Below are 25,281 nucleotides of genomic sequence, written 5' to 3'. Positions count from 1 at the left end.
TTTTTAAATTTGTAAATAAATCTTCACAGAATCCCATTTTGTAAAACATGAGTTCTTGTTTTGATTGAATCAGGGAAAGAAGTATAGATGTCCATTTGTTCACGTTCTTCTACTCTCATTTTTGGGAAGAACCAAAAGGCTTGTGGAACACAACTCAAAACCATCCTTCATGATCAGCAGCTCCAAAATTACACCCTTTTACATACATACAGAACACCCACCCAATAGGAAAGCAATTACTTTTTGGACACTCTCTACTACTGCTGTTGCCAAGGCTTTCTCAGAAGTTAATCAATGATTGTATAATAGATTGTATAAAGTGCCCAAAGGAGCTGTACTATAAGGCACACCTGACCTGTTGGTGACCTGCTTTAGAGGTATTTTAATGTACTTCTGTCATTTGTGTTCTCTAAGATGATCCATTACAGATTGAGTCTATTCCTTCCAACATTCTAGACAGATGTTCCAGGAGAGTTATTTTGTAGCACGTATGACTCCCACAGCATTTACTCTGAGTGGCAGAAAGTCATTTCCCCCATATTTATAAGCGGAAATGGTGTTGTGAAATATTAGGGAATGCTAATAAATTTTATGACAGCAATTGATTCTTCCAAATTCAATCTGAGATATGAAAAAATTAATCCAGAGACCCTAAAATTTCTGTGAAATTTCCTCTCAGTGGCAGTCACATACCTGATTATGGTAGTAAAATCAAACCACTTAAAATTGATTAACTCATTATCGTAAAGAAAAGTTGGGAAACACCTGGTAATACCTTGAATGAGAGCTCCATATTTTCCCCACCCCAAACATCAAGGCCAGGGTCGTATGTTCCAAGTTCAAAAAAGTAACTTTTGTGAATAGAAAACAATCCACCAGCCATGACAGGGCACCTACAAAAAGAAAAGTTTGTTTTTTAAACTTGCATCTCATGAAAGCTCGACTTTTAGAGTTGTTCCTCTGTACATCTGTACGGGAGGTAGGGGGCTTTTCAGAATAGCTACCTGATGCAGGGAAGCCCTGGGATGGAGTCACAAATAGGGCTTAAGTGATGCGATCCCTGGATCATGGTGGCAGAGCTAGATTAGGTTCAGCAAAGATGCATCCTGGAACTAGTATTATTTGTCCTTTATACTGTGACACAAACTGTCCAGGAATGTTATTTTTAACACTTATTCAGGGCTAAGGGAGTATCAGGCACTATTGTAAGTATTACATATATATTCCAGCCCAGACTTCACAAAAAATCTTGTGTGTGCAATTATTAAGAATCTGCAACACTGGATGTGAGGGCGATCTGGCTGCAACATCTGTCAGCCCATTGATTGCCAGGGTTGATTCGGCTGATCTAGCTGGCTAGGCGGCTGTCTCCTTCCTCCCTCACCGCTCCATGTGCGTCCCTCCCGAAAGCTGCGCGCTCTGTGGAAGAGGACGACCATCCCTGATAGAGGAGGGCCGGTCTTCCGGTCTTCTGGTCTTCCGGTCTTCCGGAAGGTTTTCAAGGGTATATGAGTAGCTGCGCTCCCTGCTAGAACCTCCAAGCAAGCGCTCGGGAATTGGCAACACGGAGAAGGTAAGAAACTTTCCCAAGGACAGTAGACACCTTGGGTTTGCTCTGGGCAGTCTGAGGGGACGCTGTGCCACTCACTCCGCTGTACTGCCTCTCAGCCGTTACTGGAAGGAAGGCCGTGAGTGTGAGTTGTCCAGGTTCTGGGTATTTTGAACAAAGAGTTGAACAAAACACACTAACAAAGGAACGAAACACATGAACGAAGCGGCACAAGCAGGGATTCGTTAAAGCGGGAAAGCGCTCCACAGGGTGGGAGTGGGCCGGAGCAAACGGTTCAAGGGCCGGGTTACCAAGTTTTCTGGGTTTCAAGTACTCCTTTCGAGGTCCCTACCAGCTGCCCCTTATCTGGATGGAGGATTTGGTTGGCTAATGAAAGGCTGAGGTGAATTGGCGCCCTATGCAGATGAAGGGAAGGTCCCTGCTTGGCCAGTCCAAGGCAGAGACTCTCCCTTTCCTTCTGAGATGTGGTGGAAGGGGAGGGCTGTAGGGAGAGTAGCCTTTGATCCTTTGTTACTCGGGTGTGGGGAAATGGGGTTTTCCTTCTGGTTTAGCTTTAGGAAGTGGGTGTTAATCGGCCTTAGATACCCTGCCCCTAGACCCAGGTGTTTTCCTTTTGATCCAGGTTTGGGAAGTCAGCAGGAATTGGCCTTAGATTCCCTGCCCCCAGACCTTCGTGTTTTTCCTTGATTCAGCTTTAGGAAGTCGGCATGATTGGCCTTAAGCTTCTTGCCTCCAGACCCTATTCTCCTGCCTCACAACCACACACAAACTTTACTGACAGCGTGTTATATGGCAAGCACCTTTCAAAGCACTTTATATGTTATCTGATTCAGTTCTTAAAACAATCGAAGTAGCAGCTACTTTTATGAGTCTTTATGTAAAAATAAAAAAACAGAGGCTCAAGATGATAAGTAACCTTTTCAAGCTCATACCACTTCTCAGTGGTACAGTTGAGATTCAAACTGTCTCCAGAACCTTCACTAATAATATTGATCATGGAGGATAGATACTACATTTTAGTCAGCAGTTAGCCAAGACTGGAATCACTTCCTATGGTGGTCACCACTCAGCCAGCTAAAGTAGTTTCTGTGGAGAGCCTGCTTTGTGCTTAGGGTATACAGTGATCTCAAGGGGGAGATAATTCCTGTCCCACACCTCTCTCCCCTCCGCCACCATTTATGTTCATTTTCTTTCTGCTCTCCAATTTTCCTACTAGACTATCCAGAACGCATTCTCGTCCTAACATTATGTTGAATATAGTCTGAACTCAACCACTACATTGGCCCTCAACATGAGAGTATGGAAAAAGCAGAGGTTCTTTAGGTGTAGGTTCAGAATAAGAGTGTTAAATCCAGGTAATTCTGGGTTTGAGTCTCAAATTCTTCTTTGATTAGCTGTGTATTCCTGGGAAAATTACTTAATGCTTTTAAGTCTAAATTTCCCCATCTCTTTAAGGTGAATACTTCCACCTCCCTCCTAGAGTTAGGAAGAGAGTTAGGTGCCTGGCACAGAGTGCTCAATAAATGGTAGAACCTTCACTCCTTTGCTTGGTGGAATAATTCTGAAGGCATCACACCTGGCAAGGAAGGCGGGTATGACTGATTGAGGGGTAAGTTTGGGGAAAACACGCTTTGGTGCATGGTCTGGGCTTGGCTTTCTGTTGGGGCTGGCTTACTTGTGTCTGCTTAAGTGGTCACTACAACAGGGAAAGTTTAAGCCCCCTGCAGCTCTTCCTGTGGCTGGCTTAATGCTTGTGCTGCAGGCTTATATTCTGAAGAAGTAATGGGAAGCCTCCACTTCAGCTTCAAGTCTAAGCTGTGTTCTTCAATGCAGTTTCTTGGAAATAAAAGCCCAAACTTGAATTCATATCCAGCTTCTGAATCAATTTTTAAATTTATTCATATAATTTGGCACTTTTCTCATGGAGGGGGTAGGATTAGGCTGTAAAAGAAAATCCTAACCATTGCTATCATTAGAATGATATTTCTATTACCATTATTTACTTTTAATTTGCACTTATGTTTACTTTAATATTACATGTGTTTATATAGTATGTATGCAGCACATTTTGCTAGTTTGTGTTTCTTAGGTTGCAAATCCTAGGGGACAGGATAGCATTAGTGAATTTTTCTGTGTTCAGGCCTGAGTAGGGTACAAATGACCAGTGAAGAATGAGTTTTGGGAATGAATTTCTCAAGAACACTGTGTTTGCTTTGGTAATCTATTGGCTAGAACTGTGATTCTTAATGTTCTATAGAATAACAAGATACAGCTGTTTTGTAGAATTTTTTAATGCTTTTACAAAAAGATACATGACTGCTTTCTAGTCTTAAATATCCCACACTTACCTTATTGTATCAGTTTCTTTAATTCTGTTTTTTGCAATGACATCTGGAGGAATTGTTCTCCAACCAAAGTTCATGGGCCACACAAAGATGCCTCTTTGAAAGTTATCCACTGTCATGTAACTAATCCAGGAAATGAAAAACAAAGTGTTATCTGGGATTATATACATCTTTATATACTTTATCGATTTGGCTTCACGATGTAATCAAATGAATGAAACAAGTGCTTTTGATGAGTTTAGATCACCACCTTTTAATAATAGTTCAAGAATGTTTACAAGTACAATTTGCATTAGTAACTGATTGGCTTATTTGTGCTTAACTTATACTTTTATAATAACAGTATGCTAGCCAGTTTTGAAGAAAAAAAAATACAAGAGCAACTTAAAAGCACATATACGCTTCCCACAGAAATAAGAACTAAATTTGAGGTAAATAAATATTTGGGGTTCAGCTAAATATAAAGGGGAAAAACTAGGTCATGAGTATTAGGATTTATTGGTATTTAGAGTTAAGAATTTGTAGTGACCAGATAGATTATTGCATCAGCAGACTCTGATCCCAAGATATCGACCATGTTTTTCCATTTATTTAAGTAGATAAACTGCATATGTCTTGGATTTTGAAAAAACACACGTATTAGGCATATACTCAACACTTTCTGCTGCTTGTGATTAAAGATGTGCTTGAAAGTATCTTGTGGAATGTGTAAATATTACCTCATATCCTTATCATTGATGACTTCGATTACTGGACAGGCCACTTTCTTTCTACTTAAATAAACTCTTTCCAGAAGAGGTTCCAACCAACCAACGTTACATTCCACATGAGAATCTAAAAATGTCAACACATCACCTAGAGGGCCAAACACACACAAAAAACTTAGAAAATACGATATATTGAATGTGTGTACTTCATGTTCAAAGGTATTGATGATTGCTCCAGAAATGTGGCTATAAATGCAGTGACCTTTTTTTTTTTTCTGAATTCGTGGTCACTATAATTTCATTTCATACTGAAATGAGAGAAACTTTGCTCCTAGGAGTCCTGTGGTGCAAACATAATTTATGTTTGGAAAAAATTGATAAGCCATTTAGAATGGGCAAAAGAATCTGAAAAGAATACTTGGTATTAAATGTAGTTGCTGAAGTCCCCTCTGAGAGAGTGTGCCCATCAACGCTGGGGGTGCAGGATTTGGGACTTTGTTTTTAAGAAGCAGACAGACTGAGATGACAAGTTTGGCCTTAGGAATGATGAAGAGGAAAAATTACTTCACACAATAGGGATGAAAGAAATTAAAGTGGACAAACCAGCAAGGCTAGGAGGTAATGAAAAGAGTTATAGGAGACGGGAGTGGGGAATGGGAGGTTGCTGATTAATGGGTATGGAGTTTTATTTTTGCAAGGTAAAAAGAGTCGTGGAGACTGCACACCAATGTGAACGTATGTAACACTATGGGCCTGCACACTTAAAAATGGTTAAGATGGTACATTTTTATATTCTATGTATTTTATACAATTTTTAAAAAGACTTAGAGGAGGAAAAAAAAAAGGAAAAGAAACTTGGAGGCCAGAAGTAGTATTAAGAACTCTTTTATTTCCCTGTTAGTTGTGTGAAGTAACACTCTCTCTCTCTCTCCATTGAAACCTCAGTAGCATCTACATTGCTCCAGAGGATCTTATACAAGTGAAGTGTGTGTGTGTGTGTGTGTGTGTGGTGTGATGTGTGTGTGAGAGAGTGTAACAACCCAGGAAATAAGCTCCTGGTCCACATCCTATGTGTGATCTTTCAGGCCCAACCACAGGTAATACAAAGGCTCTACCTACTGGGGCTCATGGGGGAAACCTGCTTTCTCACTCAGACTTGGTGCCCAGTCAGTGTGTTGAAGTCTCTAAAGGGAGTTGCGGTCCAGGTCTCAGACCCTCCACTCGGCTGCAGCACTTGCTCTTCTGCCTGTCTGCATTCCCAACTCAGGTGCCTCCATTCAGGCCAAAACCTCTGCCAGGACCACTTTATTGGAGATGGAATGGGTCTTGAAGACACTTCGCTCGACTCTGACTCACTATTCAGTGCTTTCCCACTCCTAGCCTTTCGCTTTCTTACTCTGGATCCCAGGGCCACATAACAGAAGGAGCCTTTTGTGCTGGGTTCCTTGGGCAGGCAGTGAGATGCCCCTCTTGTCTGCTCTGTTCTGCTCTGATCCATCACTCAGCAACATTCCAGGGGGAAAAATGGAACATAGGAGGAGCCAGTGCCTTCTCCTGTTCAGCCTCCTGCTGATACTGTTGCAGTAAGGGATTAAGGCTTGACCACTGCTTTCATTTTGGTTTATCATTTTAATTGACTACTTTGATACCTGGGTGCTCAGCTCAGCTCTTGACATACCTGTAAGAGCAACCATCATCTAAGTGCTTGTTCTATGCCAGTCTCTGTTCTAAACATTCTTCATGCATGTTTTATGTAGTCTTTACAACAACCCTGCAGTGTAGAACTAATTTTTATTCCCACTTAAGAGACAAGGAAACTGAAGAACAAAGACCCTAGGTAACTTTTCTATGGTTGCACAGCTAACAAACAGCAATGTGATATTAGAAAATAAGTAGCTCATTCCATAGATTACATTCTTTAAAAAAATGCTAGAAGGAGGCAGAGCTTTGGGTATGAGAAGGCTTAGAGAACAAGATGAGGATAGTTATTTAGATGACAGATCATTATCACTGAAATCTGCAAACTACCTCTCAATTAATAGAATTTAGCATCATATTAATTACTTGGTTAACAATGGCATTTTTGCATGAGGGTAAGGTATTGGTGTGGAGTGTTCTTGAGGATTCTGTTTAGTGAAACCATCTGTGAGAAACAAACCCGCTCCATGTAGTCTTCTGTTCTTGGAGATAGCAGTTTCATCTCCTGACCAGGCTGGAAGGGTCCTATTTTCAGGGCATTAATGCTTGTTTGACAATGACAGGGTATTGTCCCCTGCATGGTCTGAATGTACGTGTCAATCCAAAATTCATATTTTGAAACCTAACCCTAAGATGACAGTATTAGGAGGTGGGGCCTTTGTCACAAGATCATGAGGGTGGAGTCTTCTTAAGTAGGATTAGTGCTCATATGAAAGAGGCTGGAGAGTGTTTGTGAGCTCCTTTTGCCCTTCCACCATGTAAGGTCACAGTAACAAGGTGCCGCCTTTAAAGCAGACAGTGAGCTGTCACTAGACACCGAATCTGCTAGTGCCTTGATCTTGGACTTCCCAGCCTCCAAAACTGTGATCAATAAATATATGCTATTTATAAATGATCTAGTCTAAGGCATTTTGTTATAGCAGCCCAAAAGGACTAAGCCATCTCCTAAGGGTGTCCTTTGGGGATGGCACCTTTGGGACAGCCGTCTCCCCTGTCATGGGAAGACTCACAGAGTCATGTAGGTGTATGAAGCGTGGCCTGCTAAAGTCCACTTGGCTAGTGGTATACAATGTAGTAGAAGAAGATTCCTGGCCGGGTGTGGTGGCTCACGCCTATAATCTCAGCACTTTGGGAGGCTGAGGTGGTAGGATCATGAGGCTGAGAGATCAAGGCCATCCTGGCCAACATGGTGAAACCCCATCTCTACTAAAAATACAAAAATCAACTGGGCGTGTGTGTGTGCCTGTAGCCCCAGCTATTCAGGAGGCCTAGGCAGGAGAATCACTTGAACCCAGGAGGCGGAGGTTGCAGTGAGCAGAGATCACGGCACTGCACTCCAGCCTGGTGACACAGCAAGACTCTGTCTCAAAAAAAAAAAAAAAAATACAATTTCTACTTGTGGTCCATTCAGACCTAGAGTTTAAAGAGCATTCTTTACTACACCACCTGTCCCTATCCCCATAGCAGCCTTATGAAGTCAAAGGGGCCTGGATTATCTTTCTCAGTCCCCAGTGGCAGCAGGATGGGTCCCCAAACCTGCATTCACTTCCCACCTGGCCCAGATCCCTACAAAAATTCTCATTCATTTGCTGCCAGGACCTAAGGGAAGCAGCATCTGCTCAAAACATAGTCTGGAATTTTATATTGTTTTATTTTGGGGAAGAGGAGAATCCTCCTGTGCATGCATGCTATTGCTCTACTTTCAGACACTTTGTTTTAAAATAAGATCCTAGGACTATGTTAGGTGAGAAAACAGGGAGCTCTCTGTGTAGCTGACTCTTGGTGGGATTTCTGATTGGCGTGGTTATTGTCTATGGACATTGTACGCACTGTTCCTGATTTGGAGAGGCGAGAGGCACAGTGAAATAAGCATAGCATTAAAGTTACATACAACAGCCTTCAATCCGAGCTCTGCTTTTCCTAGCCAGGTTAGATAAGTTACTTAACCTTTTTGAGCTTTGCCCTATGAAGATATTTCTAAGAGCTACCTGATATCTAAATTCTTTAAAAATTGCTAGTATAATTTACTGTCAAAATAATCAACCCAGTCACTTAAAATTTTTAAATGACACATAATAATTGTATATATTTATGGGGTACATAGTGATATTTGATACATAAAGTGTGTAGTAATCAAATCAGGGTAATTAGCATATCAATCACCTCAAACATTTATCATTTATCTGTATTGGGAACATTCAAAATCCTCTCTGATAGCTACTTGAAAATATATAATAAACTATTGTTAACTATAGTGACCCTATAGTGCTACAGAGCACTAGATTTGGAAAGGGTAGGAGAGAGGGGATATAGGGAGAGGTGGGTTAAAGAATATAAAATTTTAGTCCAACCTTGATTGCTACCTGGTAGGATTTTCTGTTTTCTAAGGATAGGTCCCAATAATACTGGATTGTTTACAGATGGGTTTCATTTGTAACTTAAAAATCTGGGGGGTGGGGGGTAACATAAAACTGTTCAATGTGCCAAAAATTTTGGGTCCTTGTTGAGCATGGACCCCCACTTATATCCAGTGTACCAGCCTGGAATATTGCTGCAGTACCAGTTAATGCTGGATGGTTATGTCTAGGATTCCTTGAGGGATGTTGGCTTGGCGTGCCGTTTAATTTTACATAATGCCTCCTAAGTAATGTTAAGGAAATAATTTTTACCTGCAGCAGATACAAGTTATAAAAGTTTGCAGACAGATGTGTACTGTTGCTTTTTAGGAGACCTTGGAGTTTGCTAGGAGTTAGATGTCACTTGTCCAGTTACTTAAAGTTAGCCAAGTGATTATTTAGAATGCTCATAGAAATGTCAGGAATTTTGCCAAATGCCATGTCATGAAGGAAATGAAAACCTAATATTTACTTTGACTCTCTAATGCCTGACTGTAACTCCTCTTGGCAGGGCAGTAAATCACTTGGTCTGTTCCATACTAGGAAGGGATATGGGTGATCTACTTCTTCCCTGATATCTCATTTACTCTATCTTTTTAATTCTGTTGGCTTCACATAGTGAGCAATTCTTAGAGATCCATTGCCCCGGCCTACCTGTCAAATTTTAAAATCCTACTTGGGCCTCTCAACCTCCTCATTCACAGCAAGCAACTGATTGGACCTAATCTTTTTGCCTGAATTAGATTCATATGAAGAACTAACATGCCCTGGAAACTGAATGCATAGTAGACATTGCTAATGGTAAGGCAGATCACTGCTTGGCCCCTTATTATTTTGTAGATGATTGCAGACTTTCAGAGAGCCTCTTGCAGAACTTCAGAGAGCCTCATAATACCCTGGGACCAAAATAGGCCATCTGACTTCTATTTCTGCATGTCTTTGGATCTCTGGATCTCACCCTTGCCTGTTACTTCCCTTTTCTTTGAGTCCTAAAGGGCAAATTTTAGGGAACAGTAGCATCAAGGCCTGTCAGATTCTGGACTCAGATTCTTATCTTTAAACTCCTTGTTTAGCGAGGCATCCTAGAGAAAAATTTTGTCTGCTGTCTTTGCTGATCTCTAATTTACAGGAACTCTTCAGGAGGCCCTTAGTCTCTTACTTATCTCTACTCTTGAGAGCTGTGGCACACCCAGGGGAGTTTGAGAGGACCCACCACGCCTGCCATCTCTGCTCAGTGCCAGTCTCTGAATTACATTCTCTGCTAAAACTGATCCTGCATTGCCTTGAATTCCCCACAGGGGACAGGTGTACTTCCCAGCATTGGATGTATCCTTGGGCGAGACACACCTTTCTTCTTTCCAAACTCTCAGGCACCCAAGCTCCACTAGTGCTGCTCCAAGTGTAGGCCACAGACCCTGCTGTCTACAGGGTGATAGCAATAGAAATTGAGAACAAATATTTTGGAACTTTATAGCAATTTGTCAAATTTATAAATTTATTATTTACTGTTTTTATATACATGTAGATACATATGCATATATATGTATATATGTATATGTGTGTGTGTGTGTGTGTGTGTGTGTATATATATATATATATATACATTTTTTTTTTTTGAGACAGAGTTTTGCTCTTGTTGCCCAGGCTGGAGTGCAGTGGTGTGATCTCGGCTCACTGCAACCTCCGCCTCCCAGGTTCAAGAGATTCTCTGCCTCAGCCTCCTGAGTAGCTGGGATTACAGGCACCTGCCACCACTCCCAGCTAATTTTTTTGTATTTTTAGTAGAGACAGGGTTTCGCCATGTTGGGCAGGCTGGTCTCGAACTCCTGACTTCAGGTGATCTGCCTGCCTTGGCCTCCCAAAGTGTTGGGATTATAGGCGTGAGCCACCGCACCCAGCCATATATATTTTATATATAATAAAAATGGGTTTGTTTTTTATATATCTACTTTCCTTTTTGGGTAATTAATATTGATTATAATTTACAAAGGGGTAGGTCAATAAAAAATTGGAAATTAGGGGAAAAAAGTCCTTTTCAGATAGTTTGGGAAGCATCACTCTACTAGGCAGTGGCAAGCAATTAAGATACACCTAGCTGGGGTTTTTCAAACTGAGAGCTGTAGATTCCCTTAGTGAATCAATCACTAAATCAATTTATTGAGATTGGCCAGGATCTAAAACATAAATAACATAGAAAAGAAGGTATTAGAATCTATTCCACATGTTATTTGACAAAATGTCTACTGTAGTTATATGTGTGATTACACATGTACTGAGTTGTGATGAAACATTTATTTCTACACAAGCCATTGTCAAAATGGTTTGACAGTTACTGAGCTAATATTCTCAAGGCTGTTAATGAATCTGAATTTACATTCAGATTTGCTAAATTCAAATAAATTACACTATGGATGTTAACTGCAAGCACTTGAGCAAGCAGTTGCAACTGCTTTAATCAAGCTCATAACACCCCTTCTAAGACACTCCACCCATGTTGTCTAATAGTTTGGACTGTGTTGGAGGCCGTTACTAGCATACTCTGTGCTCCGTGCAGGCAGAGAGAAAATTTTTAAATAAGTAACCCATATTTGGTTCTGTATTCTACTTTCTGTGCATGAATATCTAATTTTCATCTCAAATTTGTATGGACAAAATCAAAACTCAACTGCAATTCCAAACCTGCTCCTCCAGTTTTGAGCCTACCACCCACCAAGTTGTTCAGATACCAGTCCTAGGGTTTGTTTCTGATTGGTGTCATTCTTATTCTCTTCACATCTTATCTGATGGCAAGTCCTATACGTTCCATGTGCACAATCTGTGATGAAGCTGACCATTTCTCCCATTTACCCTGGCACCTCCCTGGTACTTGGACAACTATAGTAGCCTCCTAACTGGCCTCCCTACTTCCTTTTTCATCTTCCTAATATCCATTCTCTACACAGTGGCCAGAATGAGCTTTCAAAATGTACATCAGACAGTTTTGTTCCTATTTAATATTCTTCATTGGCTTCACCTTATACTGAGAATAATGCCTACAATCTTTAAGTGATGCACAAAACTTTAGAAAAACTTGCTTTTTTCTTTCTCCCCAAATGAATCTTTTATGACTCTCCCCATGGTCAGCACCCATGAGTCAAAATGAACTTATTTCTTTACCTTGAATATGCCAAGCTCATTTCTTCATTAGGACATTTGTACTTCTTGTTCCATTTGCTTGGGAATATTCTTCATCCAGACCTCAGCTCAAAAGTTACCTATTTAAACTAGTTCTTGAGTATCCTATTTTTACATCATTTATAGATAATTACTTTCCAAAGGAAATTAAGCATGGAATGCCATTAAATTTTTCTGAATGCAGTCTCTCATCAAGAATCTTAACTGTCACTGCAATGCCAATTTTGGTGTGATGTATTTGTTGCTCACTTAAAATTTCCTCTACAAAGAGAAGACATTTGTTAGCAAACCAATGAAATGAGAAGAGCTTCAAATATGGGGTCCAGTTATGAGAAAATTAAACTCAGGTAAGCAGAAAACTTCCCATCAGAACATGCTTGAATTTAAGCTGGTGGAGACCTGTAAAAGCAGGGCTTACAGGGCCAGAGTGGTGGCTAAATGTCTAGAGGCCTCAAGGTGTAGTTGATAAGAGGATGGACTCTGGGGTCAGGGCATTCAGGTGCCAGCTTTGGATTTACCACTGGCTAGATGGGGGAGCTTGCATAAGGCACAGCCTCACTGTGCCTCTATATTCTCATATGTAGAATGAGGATGTGATTGTACTCATCTCATAGAGTTATTGTGAGGATTCAATCAGTTAATACACAAAGTATTCAGAATGGCACCTAGCATATAAATCAGCTAGTATTACAGGGCACAGATCCTTCCATAGAAATGTATGAACATGAACCCAAATGTTTGATGTTGGTTTTTAGAATACTCATAAAATAGATTCACTTCTCATTCACTCACCAACACCTGCACACTAAAAAGGGGAGAGGAAAAGAAGGCACACGGCCTTTGGGGAAGGCAGAAAGAACCATAGGAAGAATAGACATGGGTCAGAGAAGAGAGGGGTGAGGATTATAGAATTAAAACATTACAAAATCTTGAAATACTGATGGGTCAGGTCAAAAGGGCACAGGCTTGAAGAAGCTCCTAGTGGTCAAATTTGGGACAATTTGAACACCAACAAGAATAATGGTGATATAATACACATTTAATTTCTGAGCCATAAATCCATATCGGTGAGGGGATGAGAGGGAGGGGAGAGGGAGATTGAGGGGAAAGGGAGGAGGAGTTAGAAAGCAGGAGAGGGAGAGATAGAGATTTTCTCCTTACACATGAATGCCAGCTAAATAAAAAAGAATGAATTATAGAAAAGCAAATTTTCAGTCCTCAGTGTAATAATTGATTTAAGCAAGGATGATCAATGGGTACTAAAAACCATTGGGTAAAACATTGTAAGAAAAACAGAATATTTTCATGGATCAATGTGTCATTCCACAAATTACTTCTTAATCCCAAAGTAAAGGTTTAGCTGTCAACATCTTAACTAACCTCTCAAAGTTAGTATCAACAATACTGGTGATATTATGTTATATTATATGCCTCTTGATGAGATGTATACCATTTCTATCACCTATGTAGTAGCATTCTATATAATATTTTCACTCCAAAAACATTTATCCTGCAGGTAACAAGAGGAAATCAAAAATTTCAGAACATGGTCACTGGTACCAAACAAATGGCATGAACTTAAAATACACACACACACACACACACACACACACACAGGTGTTTAAACAAAGTGTGTGAGGAAAGTATCAAATGCAGAGTATGAAACTTAATTAGTTCCCGAATTTAAAAAAACATTTTGAGGCCTGTAATCCCAGCACTTTGGAAGGCCGAGGCGGGCGGATCACGAGTTCAGGAGTCGAGACCATCCTGGCTAACACGGTGAAACCCCGTCTCTATTAAAAATACAAAAAATTAGCCGGGCATGGTGGTGGGTGCCTGTAATCCCAGCTACTTGGGAGGCTGAGGCAGGAGAACGGTGTGAATGAGGGAGGCGGAGGTTGTGGTGAGCTGAGATGGCACCAGTGCACTCCAGCCTGGGTGACAGAGCGAGACTCTGTCTCAAAAAAACAAAAACAAAAACATTTTGGGAACAATGAGAAAACTTGAAAAGAGCATATAGTAGGTATTATTATATTTAGTTATGAAAGCTGTGCTTATTTAAGAGAATGCTCCTGTTCTTCAGAGCTGCCCACTGAAGTACTTAGGTGTGCAGTATGATGATGTCTGTAACTTCTTTTTCAAAGGTTCAGGAAAAAAGTATATACAGTAGGTGTCTATGTGTGTTTATGATAAAGCACATATTATAAAAACTGTTTAAAATTGATGGAACTAAGTGATGCATATATAGGCATCATTGTGCTGGTCTTTCACATTTGCTGTATGTTTGAGAAACATTTTAAATTAAAATAAAAATGTAACAAACAAAAAAATGAGTAACTTCTTACCTGTTGCATTCTGTGCTCCTGCCAGCCTGGCCCTTATTAAGCCATGTCTCTCTTTGAGGCGAAGAATCCGAACTTTTGGAAACTGGGACATGTATTTATCCAAATTATCTTTTAGATAGTCTACACCAGAGTAAAGATAAACCAGGAAATACTTGAATTAAGTAAGTCCGGATAGTATCAGAAGTGCTCCCCAAAGTCAAATGCCAAAAACTATGACATTACCATCATCACTGAATTTTATTCCTTGGGTCATAATTTTATTTTCTGATGTAATTTTCTTGGAAGGATTCTATCTGGTTTCAATATTCAAAGCTGTCTGATTTTTCAAACCCCAAATGCTTGTTTTCAGTGTTGCAAGGTGATGCAGTGGAGGGCACACCTTTCTGAGTATTTGTCAAGGTGGGGGCAGATTTGCCTTAAAATATATGTAGCTCAGGCTTCTGCACAATTCTGCCTCTACTCTCAGCCCCACCTCTTGCAAAAGCCCCTTCCGTGACCCAAGGAAGAGGCTAAACAATGTGTGCAAATAAGACCCTTTCATTCTCTACTCTGACATCCCCTTCCATTATACCTTTTCTCTCTTATTAGATGGCCATGGAGGGATCCAGCTAAAGGAACAGTTTTCCAGGGGCTTTATGAGCTATGTTTATGTCACTTACAGTCACTTCTGTGTGTAATCAAGCTATTGACAGCTATCCTAGGTTGGAATGGCTTCCAGAAAACTTTCTAAGAAAGTTTTTCTTAGACAGGACCCTGAAAACTGAATAAGCTTCAGGTCCCACAGAATCTGGACCTGCCCCTCATGAAGGGACTCCTATCTACTTACTAATTGGGTACTATTTCTGTTTATGCTTCCAAGGCCACATTTTATGTTTTTCAGCCAGTTTTTCTCTGTCATCCCACAGCTTCTTGAGCTCAGTGTGATTATGGCAGAAACTCTGAAGCTAAAGAAACTTCCCATGTGGCTGTGGTCACAGCTCAAGGGTAAGCTGTTCCATTAGCATTGCCAAGTCTTTGCTATTTTCTAAACTTTTCTGAAAAATGGGTTCCATTTTGGGAATTTGTAATGTGGCTGTCAGACCACCTACATACACAGGTTATTTAACAACCCAAAGAGTGAGATTCTTCACTGTAATAAGCAAAAATGAACATAAAGGCTATGGTGGATTCTGCTTTTGAACTTTGTTGGAATCACCTCATCTCTCTTGTCCTATTGGCAATTTGTCTTCTTAACACTTAACTGAACACATCATGTGCCTTGCTCTCAAGGAAGAAGCCATAAGATCTCAATTTCTTTGCCTTCCATAGAGTCTAACTGTAACTCTAGTTATTACCAGTAGGCAAGGCCTCCCGTTAATTGTGATTCCATTAAAAGGGATTTGTGCAATTGTAGAGGACATCTAAACTCCAATACTTCAAAGTGCCCATCTCCAAGGAGCCATAGTTAGATCATTCCAACATGGTAGGAGAGTTACAACTGAGACAACTAACTGAACAGAGCTCCAGATGACTTTTAACGTCCATAGATGCTTAGACTTATGTCTCTGAGGCTCCACGTAAAACAAAGCATTTGTACGATGTTTATGCTTCATCAAATTATCCTATAATTTTACCATCCAAACTGCTGCTAAACTTTGCTTCTGCCAAACTTTGAAATTTCAAGAGATAGCCTGAGTGGTTTTCTTACCTTTGGTGCTGAAGTCATCCACCAGCAGAATCTCCTTGATGAGGTGTGGAGGAGAGCGATTGAGGACACTGTGAACAGATCTCAGGAGAGTGGACCACACTTCATCCACAAAGCACATGATGACACTGGTGGTTGGGAGGTTATTGTGAACTAGCTGCTCTGCACATCTGGGCCAGAATATAAGCAGAGCACAAGAGATGTGCTAAGGAGATCCACAAGATAGTTTTAAAAGTCACAGAGTGTGATGGTGTGCATATACACACACACTTAATCTGTCATCGATCTGTCTGGTCTATCTATCATCTATTTATATATACCAATGATGATTTTATTATTTATCATGTGCCTTTTTTTGGGGAGGGGTACATGCAAAATAAAAAAGCAGAAGAATTACCCGTAACCGTGGTTGTTATAAAAGGACTAGAGATGCAAGACATGAGAATGTCCCATGCAGACATCACACTGCAGTGGAAAGGACAGGGTTTACAGGTAGTTAGACTCTATTTCAAATCTCATGGCCAATATTTCTCAGGTCTTTAACCATTAATGCCTTCTTTAACTTCTCTGTGCCTCAGTTTCCTCATCTGCAGAATGAGGTAATAAATGGTTCTTATTCAATAGAGTTTTGTAGCCTAGTGATAATGTACATACAAAGCCTAGCAGGGTTCCTGGCACAGGAATTTATGAAATGGTAGTTATTGCTATCATTACTAGATTATATGCTAGAAGATAGCATTCTGACTTATTTAATGTTCCCAAATGGTTTATGATTGCCTTTCCAACTGGCTATCTGCCAAGTGCCATGGGATTTATTCTTTTCTCCCATTCTGCTTGTGTATGTACTTATGGCATAATATGTATGTGCCAAATAATTAAACTCTTTTTAGCTTCCGTATCTGGGGCTTCCTTGCTGATACTCTGCTACAGAATAGCCACAGTTGAAAAACCATTTTGCTGGCATAGGAATGCAGTCCAGGCTACAGTGGGAGTTAGTATTCAGGTGGGTTGCAACTGGCCTGGGTTTTTTCCCATGCCCTGCAGAATACACTGCCTCACTGCTGGCATTCTTTCACCCCCTGCCTGTGCCACTCTTCATAGGCAGTGCCCAGTGGAACCTCACAAAATGTATTTGCCATCTTACTAACACAGCTACTGTCAGTAATGTGATCATTAATGATGATGATCATAAATATTATAAGCATTCTCTATTATTTCAATGTCGACCTCAAATTACCAGCATCTCTTTCCCTTTTTATTGGTGAATAATCAAAATCATGGAAAGACTAGTCCATGATTCTACAGTTAGTAAATGGCAGAGCTGGGACTCGAACACTGATCCAGTCTGGCTCCAAAAGTAACCATTGAGGAAGCCTTAGATCCACAAGAATAGAAGCAGCTGGCAGTAGATGCGACATTTTGTGAGAGCTGGCACTTCTGCCAAATAACATGGTTATACTTTACTTATTCCATAAATAAGAAATAGGTAAGAGCAAAAACCATAGTAAAGCAAATCATTTGCATGACACTCTAGTGTTGCCAAAGTGCTATTCTGTACATAATTGAATTCAGTCTTCATAACAACTGCTTGAGATACATATTATTATACACTTCTTCAAATCTTGGGAAGTTAAATGACTTACCCACATCATCCACCTAGATAGGATATATAAGGAAATGTGAACAAATAATGTTTTTACTTCACTGCTGGTTTTTTTTTGTAGAGTGGGCTTTGGAAATAGATATGTGCTCAAATATCAGTTTTTCTAATTACTGATTTGGAACAGCTTTACTACTTCTTTGAACCTCAATTTGCCAACTACAAAGCTGAAATTAAACATGTACCTGTAAGATTACATATAAACGTTATGTAAAACTCATCTAATATATATCTGACACATAGGGGGTACTTAAGAAATGGTAGACAAAGCCAGCTATGCTTCATAATTTCAATGGTTTCCTAAATGGTTGTTTATCATAATAATTGACAAAGCCTTAGAAAAACATAAATATCCAATCCTCAGCCCCAGAAAATCAATTTACAAGGTTTGCTGAGGGCCCAAGAATCCATGTCTTAAAATACAAACAAATAAAACAAAACACAAAGAAACCAACCAACCAACAAACAAAAGAATGACTCACAAATCATTGATTGGTGAGTTTAAGAACTTGAGCTCAAGATAAAGTTAATTTATTCTTATTATTTGAGGCTAATATTAAAAAAAATAAATTGACGGCTGATAGGAGCATGTCCTAAATGTTCAAGTGACAGAGAATTAAAGTAACACATTTTGATTCAGTATCTTCATGTAGTGATCAGGTATCTAATGCTAACTTAAAATATCAGACTGTCTAAACTAATATTAGTCTACACAAAGGATCCATGCATTAGCACTTCTGAATAATATGAGAAGATATTCCTCTCTTCACTTAAGAGCTTTATCAGTTTACTTTGGCCGCCATAACAAATTACTGAAAATTCTGCTTAACAGTTCCTTCCTGAATGTATCTATTTTCTCTCACATTTGTACTCTGAACAGAAAGAAGATATCAGTATGCACCTTCAACATTTTGCTTGGTACTCTCCTCAGCTAAATATCCGATTTCATCATTGGCAAGTTCTGCTAATTTTCACATGACTATAGGACAGAGTTAAGCCAAGCTCACTGCCACTATGTAACACGGATCATTTTTCTTCCATTTCTCAATCATGTGCTCCATATTTCCTTCTAAGCCTGCACCAGAAGTACTTACAATGCTCATATTTTTGCCAACATTCTGCTCAAGATAGCATACATATTTTCAAAGATGATTGATAGAAGCTTTCTTTCTTTCTTTCTTTCTTTCTTTTTTTCTGAAATAGAGTCTTGCTCTGTCACCCAGGCGGGAATGCCATGGCGCAATTTGATAGGAGCTTTCTCTACTGTGCCGCTCACTTCCTTCTGAGCCCTCACCAACAGCATCCTTGATATTCATATTGCTACCAACAGTGACTTCAGGGCATTCTAGGCTTTTTCTATGATGCTTCAAAGAATTCTTCCAGCCTCTACCTATTAGCGAATTCCTTGGTGTATTAGGCCATTTTTGTGTTGCTACAAAGAAATCCACCTGGCTGGGCACCTGTAATCCCAGCACTCTGGGAGGCTGGGGTGGGTGGATCACTTGAGGTCAGGAGTTCAAGACCAGCCTGGCCAACATGGTGAAATCCAGTCTGTACTGAAAATACAAAAATTAGCTGGGCATGGTTGCGGGTGCCTGTAATCCCAGCTACTTGGGAGGCGGAGGCAGGGAGAATTGCTTGAACCCTGGAGGTGGAGGTTGTAGTGTGCAGTGAGCTGAGATCGCACCACTGCACTCCAGGCTGGGTGACAGAGTGAGACTTCATCTAAAAAAAAGAAAGAAAGAAAGAAATACCTGAGACTAGCTAATTTGTAAAGAAAAGAGGTTTAATTGGCTCACGGTTCTGCAGGCTGTACAGGAAGCATGGCTCTGGCATCTGCTCAGCTCCTGGTGAGGCCTCAGGGAGCTTTTACCCATGGCAGAATACAAAGTGGGAGCAGGCATGTTACATGACAGAGCAAGCAAGAGACAGTAAGGTGAGGTCTCTGACACTTTTAACCAACCAAATCTTATGTGAACTGAGGGAGAACTCACATATCACCAAGCAGATGGCACTGAGTCATCCATTATAGATCTGCCTCCATGATCCAGTACCTCCCACCAAGTCTCACCTCCAACATTGGAGGTCACATTTCAACATGAGATTTGAAGGGGACAAACATCCAAACCATATCACTTGGCTATTCCTTGGATGATACTTCTGTATTTTTGGGTACTTGTTATAGCAGCACCTCACTCCTTGATACCAAAATTTATATTAGTTTCTTCTGACTGCCATGACAAATTACCACAAACTTGGTAACATATTCTGTCACATTTCTGGGGTCCAGAATTCTAAAACCAAGATGTCAATAGGACCTCAGTCCCTCCATATGTTGTAGGGGACATTCTGTTCCTTGCCTCTTTCAGCTTCTGCTGGCAATCCTTGACTTGTTGAGTCACTCAAATCTCTCTCTCTGTCTTCACATCACTTTCTCCTCTGTGTCTCTCTGGGTGAAACCTCTGCCTGGCTCTCTTTTATAAGGATACATGTGATTTAGGGCATTTGGGGCTTATCTGGGTAATTCAGGGTAAATGTCTCCTCTCAAGATCCTTCATCACATCTCTTGCTTCAGAAGGTAATATTCACTGTTTTTCCAGGTGAGGTAATAATCACAGGTTCTGAGAATTAGGAAGTAAATGTATTTTTGGAGAACCATGTCTTTTAGCCTGACACAAGGGCTTAATGAGTTAAGGCCAGAAATAGGCTGGGTGAGGTAGCTCATGCCTGTAATGCCAGTGCTTTGGGAGGCCAAGGTGGGTGGATCATCTGAGGTCAGGAGTTCGAGACCAGCCTGACCAACATGGAGAAACCCCGTCTCTACTAAAAAATACAAAAAATTGAGGTCTGTTCCAAGATGGCCAAATAGGAACATCTCTGATCTGCAGCTCCCAGCGTGATTGACACAGAAGATGGGTTATTTCTGCATTTCCAACTGAGGTACTTGGTTCATCTCATTGGGAGTGGTTGGACAGTGGGTGCAGCCCACAGAGGGTGAGCCAAAGCAGGTTGGGGCATCACCTCACCCAGGAAGCGCAAAAGGTCTGGGGATTTCCCTTTCTTAGCCAAGGGAAGCTGTGACAGATTGTACCTGAAAAAATGGGACACTTCTGCCCAAATACTGTGCTTTTCCCACAGTCTCAGCAACTGGCAGACCCGGAGATTCTTTCCTGTGCCTGGCTTGGCAGGTCCCACACCCATGGAACCTTGCTCACTGCTAGCACAGCAGTCTGAGATCAAACTGGGAGGCGGCAGCCTGGCTCGGGGAGGGACGTCCACCATTGCTGAGGCTTGAGTAGGTAAACAAAGCAGCTCAAACTGGGTGGAGCCCACCGCAGCTCAGCAAGGCCTACTGCCTCTGTAGACTCCACCTCTGTGAGTAGGGCATAGCTGAACAAAAGGCAGCAGACAACTTCTGCAGATTTAAATGTCCCTGTCTGACCGCTCTGAAAAGAGCAGTAGTTCTCCCAGCATGGCGTTTGAGCTCTGAGAATGGACAGACTGCCTCCTCAAGTGGGTCCCTGACCCCTATGTAGCCTAACTGGGAGACACCTCCCAGTAGGGGCTGACAGACACCTCATATAGGCGGGTGCCCCTCTGGGACGAAGCTTCAGGCAGAGGAAGGATCAGGCAGCAATATTTGCTGTTCTGCAGCCTCCACTGGTGATACCCAGGTAAACGGGGTCTGGAGTGGACCTCCAGCAAACTCCAACAGATCTGCAGCTGAGGGCCCTGACTGTTAGAAGGAAAACTAACAAACAGAAAGGAATAGCATCAACATCAACAAAAAGGACATCTACATCAAAACCCCATCTGTAGGTCACCAACATCAAAGACCAAAGGTAGATAAAACCACAAAGATGGGGAGAAACCAGGGCAGAAAAGCTGAAAATCCTAAAAACCAGAGCGCCTCTTCTCCTCCAAAGGATTGCAGCTCCTAGCCAGCGATGGAACAAAGCTGGATGGAGAATGACTTTGACAAATTGATAGAAGTAGGCTTCAGAAGGTCGGTAATAACAAACTTCTCTGAGCTAAAGGAGCATGTTTAAACCCATCAAAAGGAAGCTAAAAACCTTGAAAAAAGACTAGACGAATGGCTAACTAGAATAAACAGTGTAGAGAAGACCTGAAGTGACCTGATGGAGCTGAAAACCATGGCAAGAGAACTTCATGATGCATGCACAAGCTTCAATAGCCGATTTAATCAAGTGGAAGAAAGGGTATCAGTGATTGAAGATCAAATTAATGAAATGGGGTGAGAAGACAAGTTTAGAGAAAAAAGAGGAAAAAGAAATGAACAAAGCCTCCAAGAAATATGGGACTATGTGAAAAGACCAAATCTATGTTTGATTAGTGTATCTGAAAGTGATGGGGAGAATGGAACCAAGTTGGAAAACACACTTCAGGATATTATCCAGGAGAACGTCCCCAACCTAGCCAACATTCAAATTCAGGAAATACAGAGAACACCACAAAGATACTCCATGAGAAGAGCAACTCCAAGACACATAATTTTCAGATTCACCAAAGTTGAAATGAAGGGAAAAATGTTAAGGACAGCCAGAGAGAAAGGTTGGCTTACCCACAAAGGGAAGCCGATCAGACTAACGGTGGATCTCTCGGCAGAAACTCTACAAGCCAGACGAGAGTGAGGGCCAAAATTCAACATTCTTAAAGAAAAGAATTTTCAACCCAGAATTTCATATCCAGCCAAACTAAGCTTCATGAGTGAAGGAAAAATAAAATCCTTTACAGACAAGCAAATGCTGAGAGATTTTGTCACCACCAGGCCTGCCTTACAAGAGCTCCTGAAGGAAGCACTAAACATGGAAAGAAACAACTGGTACCAGCCACTGCAAAAACAGACCAAATTGTAAAGACCATCGATGCTATGAAGAAACTGCATCAATTAATGGGCAAACTAACCAGCTAACATCATAATGAAAGGATCAAATTCAAACATAAAAATAATCTTAAATGTAAATGGGCTAAATGCCCTAATTAAAAGACACAGTCTGGCAAATTGGATAAACAGTCAAGACGCATCAGTGTGCTGTATTCAGGAGACCCATCTCATGTGCAGACACACACAGAGGCTCAAAATAAAGGGATGGAGGAGGATCTACCAGGCAAATGGAAAGCAAAAAAAAAAAAAAAGCAGGGGTTGCAATCTTAGTATCTGATAAAACAGAATTCAAACCAACAAAGATCAAAAGAGACAAAGAAGGCCATTACATAATGGTAAAGGGATCAGTTGAACAAGAAGAGCTAACTATCCTAAATATATATGCACCCAATACAGGAGCACCCAGATTCATAAAGCAAGTCCTTAGAGATCTACAAAGAGACTTAGACTCCCACACAATAATAATGGGAGACTTTAATGCCCCACTGTCAATATTAGACAGATCAATGAGACAAAAGGTTAACAGGGATATCCAGGACTTGAACTCAGCTCTGCACCAAGCAGACCTAATAGACATCTACAGAACTCTCCACCCCAAATCAACAGAATATATATTCTTCTTAGCACCACATCGCACTTATTCTAAAATTGATCATACAATTGGAAGTAAAGCATTCCTCAGCAATTGTAAAATAACAGAAATCACAACAAACTGTCTCTCAGAACACAGTGCAATCAAATTAGAACTCAGGATTAAGAAATTTACTCAAAACTGCACAACTACATGGAGACTGAACAACCTGCTCCTGAATGACCACTGAGTAAATAACGAAATGAAGGCAGAAATAAAGATGTTCTTTGAAACCAACGAGAACAAAGACACAACATACCAGAATCTCTGGGACACATTTAAAGCAGTGTGTAGAGGGAAATTTATAGCACTAAATGCCCACAAGAGAAAGCTGGAAAGATCTAAAATTGACACCCTAACATTACAATTAAAAGAACTAGAGAAGCAAGAGCTTACACATTCAAAAGCTAGCAGAAGGCAAGAAATAACTAAGATCTGAGCAGAACTGAAGAAGATAGAGACACAAAAAACCCTTCAAAAAATCAATGAATCCCCGAGCTGGTTTTTTGAAAAGATCAACAAAATTGATAGACTGCTAACAAGACTAATAAAGAAGAAAAGAGAGAAGAATCAAATAGATGCAATAAAAAATGATAAAGGGGATATCATCACTGATCCCACAGAAATACAAACTACCATCAGAGAATACTATAAATACCTCTATGCAAATAAACTAGGAAATCTAGAAGAAATGGATAAATTCCTGGACACATATACCCTCCCAAGACTAAACCAGGAAGAAGTTAAATCCCTGAATAGAGCAATAACAGGCTCTGAAATTGAGGCAATAATTAATAACCTACCAATCAAAAAAAGTCCAGGACCAGATGGATTCACAGCCGAATTCTACCAGAGGTACAAAGAGAAGCTGGTACCATTCCTTCTGAAACTATTCCAATCAATATAAAAAGCAGGAATCCTACCTAACTCATTTTATGAGGCCAGCATCATCCTGATACCAAAACCTGGCAGAGACACAACAACAAAAAAAGAGAATTTTAGACCAATATCCCTGATGAACATCAATGTGAAAATCCTCAATAAAATACTGGCAAATTGAATCCAGAGGCACATCAAAAAGCTTATCTACCATGATCAAGTTGGTTTCATCCCTGGGATGAAAGGCTAGTTGAACATACACAAATCAATAAATGTAATCCATCACATAAACAGAACCAATGACAAAAACCACATGCTTATCTGAATAGATGCAGAAAAGGCCTTTGACAAAATTCAACAGCCCTTCATGCTAAAAACTCTCAATAAACTAGGCTTTGGTGGAATATATCTCAAAATAATAAGAGCTATTTATGACAAACCCACAGCTAATATCATACTGAATGGGCAAAAACTGGAATCATTCCCTTTGAAAACTGGCACAAGACAAGGATGCCCCTCTCACCACTCCTATTCAACATAGTGTTGAAATGGCCAGGGCAATCTGGCAAGAGAAAGAAATAAAGGGTATTCAATTAGGAAAAGAAGAAGTCAAATTGTCCCTGTTTGCAGATGACATGATTGTATATTTTAAAAACTCCATTGTTTCAGCCCAAAATCTCCTTAAGCTGACCAGCAAATTCAGCAAAGTCTCAGGATACAAAATCAATGTGCAAAAACCACAAGCATTCCTATACACGAATAGCAGACAAACAGAAAGCCAAATCATTAGTGAACTCCTATTCACAATTGCCACAAGGAGAATAAAATACCTAGGAATCCAACTTACAAGGGATGTGGAGGACCTCTTCAAGGAGAAATACAAACCACTGCTCAACGAAATAAAAGAGGACACAAACAAATCGAAGAATATTCCATGCTCATGGATAGGAAGAATCAATATAGTGAAAATGGCCATACTGCCCAAAGTAATTTATAGATTCAATGCCATCCCCATCAAGCTACCAATGACTTTCTTCACAGAATTGGAAAAAACTCCTTTAAAGTTCATATGGAACCAAAAAAAGAGCCTGCATTGCCAAGACAATCCTAAGCAAAAAGAACAAAGCTGGCGGCATCACGCTACCTGACTTCATACTATACTACAAGGCCGCAGTAACCAAAACAGCATGGTCCTGGTACCAAAACAGATATATGGACGAATGGAACAGAACAGAGGCCTCAGAAATAACACCACACATCTACAACCATCTGATCTTCGACAAACC

The 25,281-nt window shown here is 40.5% G+C and overlaps 1 protein-coding gene across 1 annotated transcript in view; it reads right to left on the bottom strand.

Annotated features, from left to right (window-relative positions):
* GALNT5 (polypeptide N-acetylgalactosaminyltransferase 5) overlaps window positions 1–25,281 on the bottom strand; it is a 53,814-nt gene that overhangs the window by 10,961 nt on the left and 17,572 nt on the right. The window contains exons 2-6 of the mRNA XM_003832712.7: window positions 15,923–16,089; window positions 14,236–14,355; window positions 4,635–4,770; window positions 3,919–4,038; window positions 776–893 (exon numbers count right to left, since the gene is read on the bottom strand). Coding sequence (XP_003832760.1) covers window positions 776–893; window positions 3,919–4,038; window positions 4,635–4,770; window positions 14,236–14,355; window positions 15,923–16,089 — 661 coding nt within the window. The remainder of the gene's footprint in view (window positions 1–775; window positions 894–3,918; window positions 4,039–4,634; window positions 4,771–14,235; window positions 14,356–15,922; window positions 16,090–25,281) is intronic.

The sequence above is a fragment of the Pan paniscus genome, chromosome 13, assembly GCF_029289425.2.
Source record: "Pan paniscus chromosome 13, NHGRI_mPanPan1-v2.0_pri, whole genome shotgun sequence".
Classification (NCBI taxonomy): domain Eukaryota; kingdom Metazoa; phylum Chordata; class Mammalia; order Primates; family Hominidae; genus Pan; species Pan paniscus.
The sequence above is the reverse complement of the archived record's forward strand: the minus strand, read 5'-3'. Positions and strand labels throughout refer to the sequence as shown.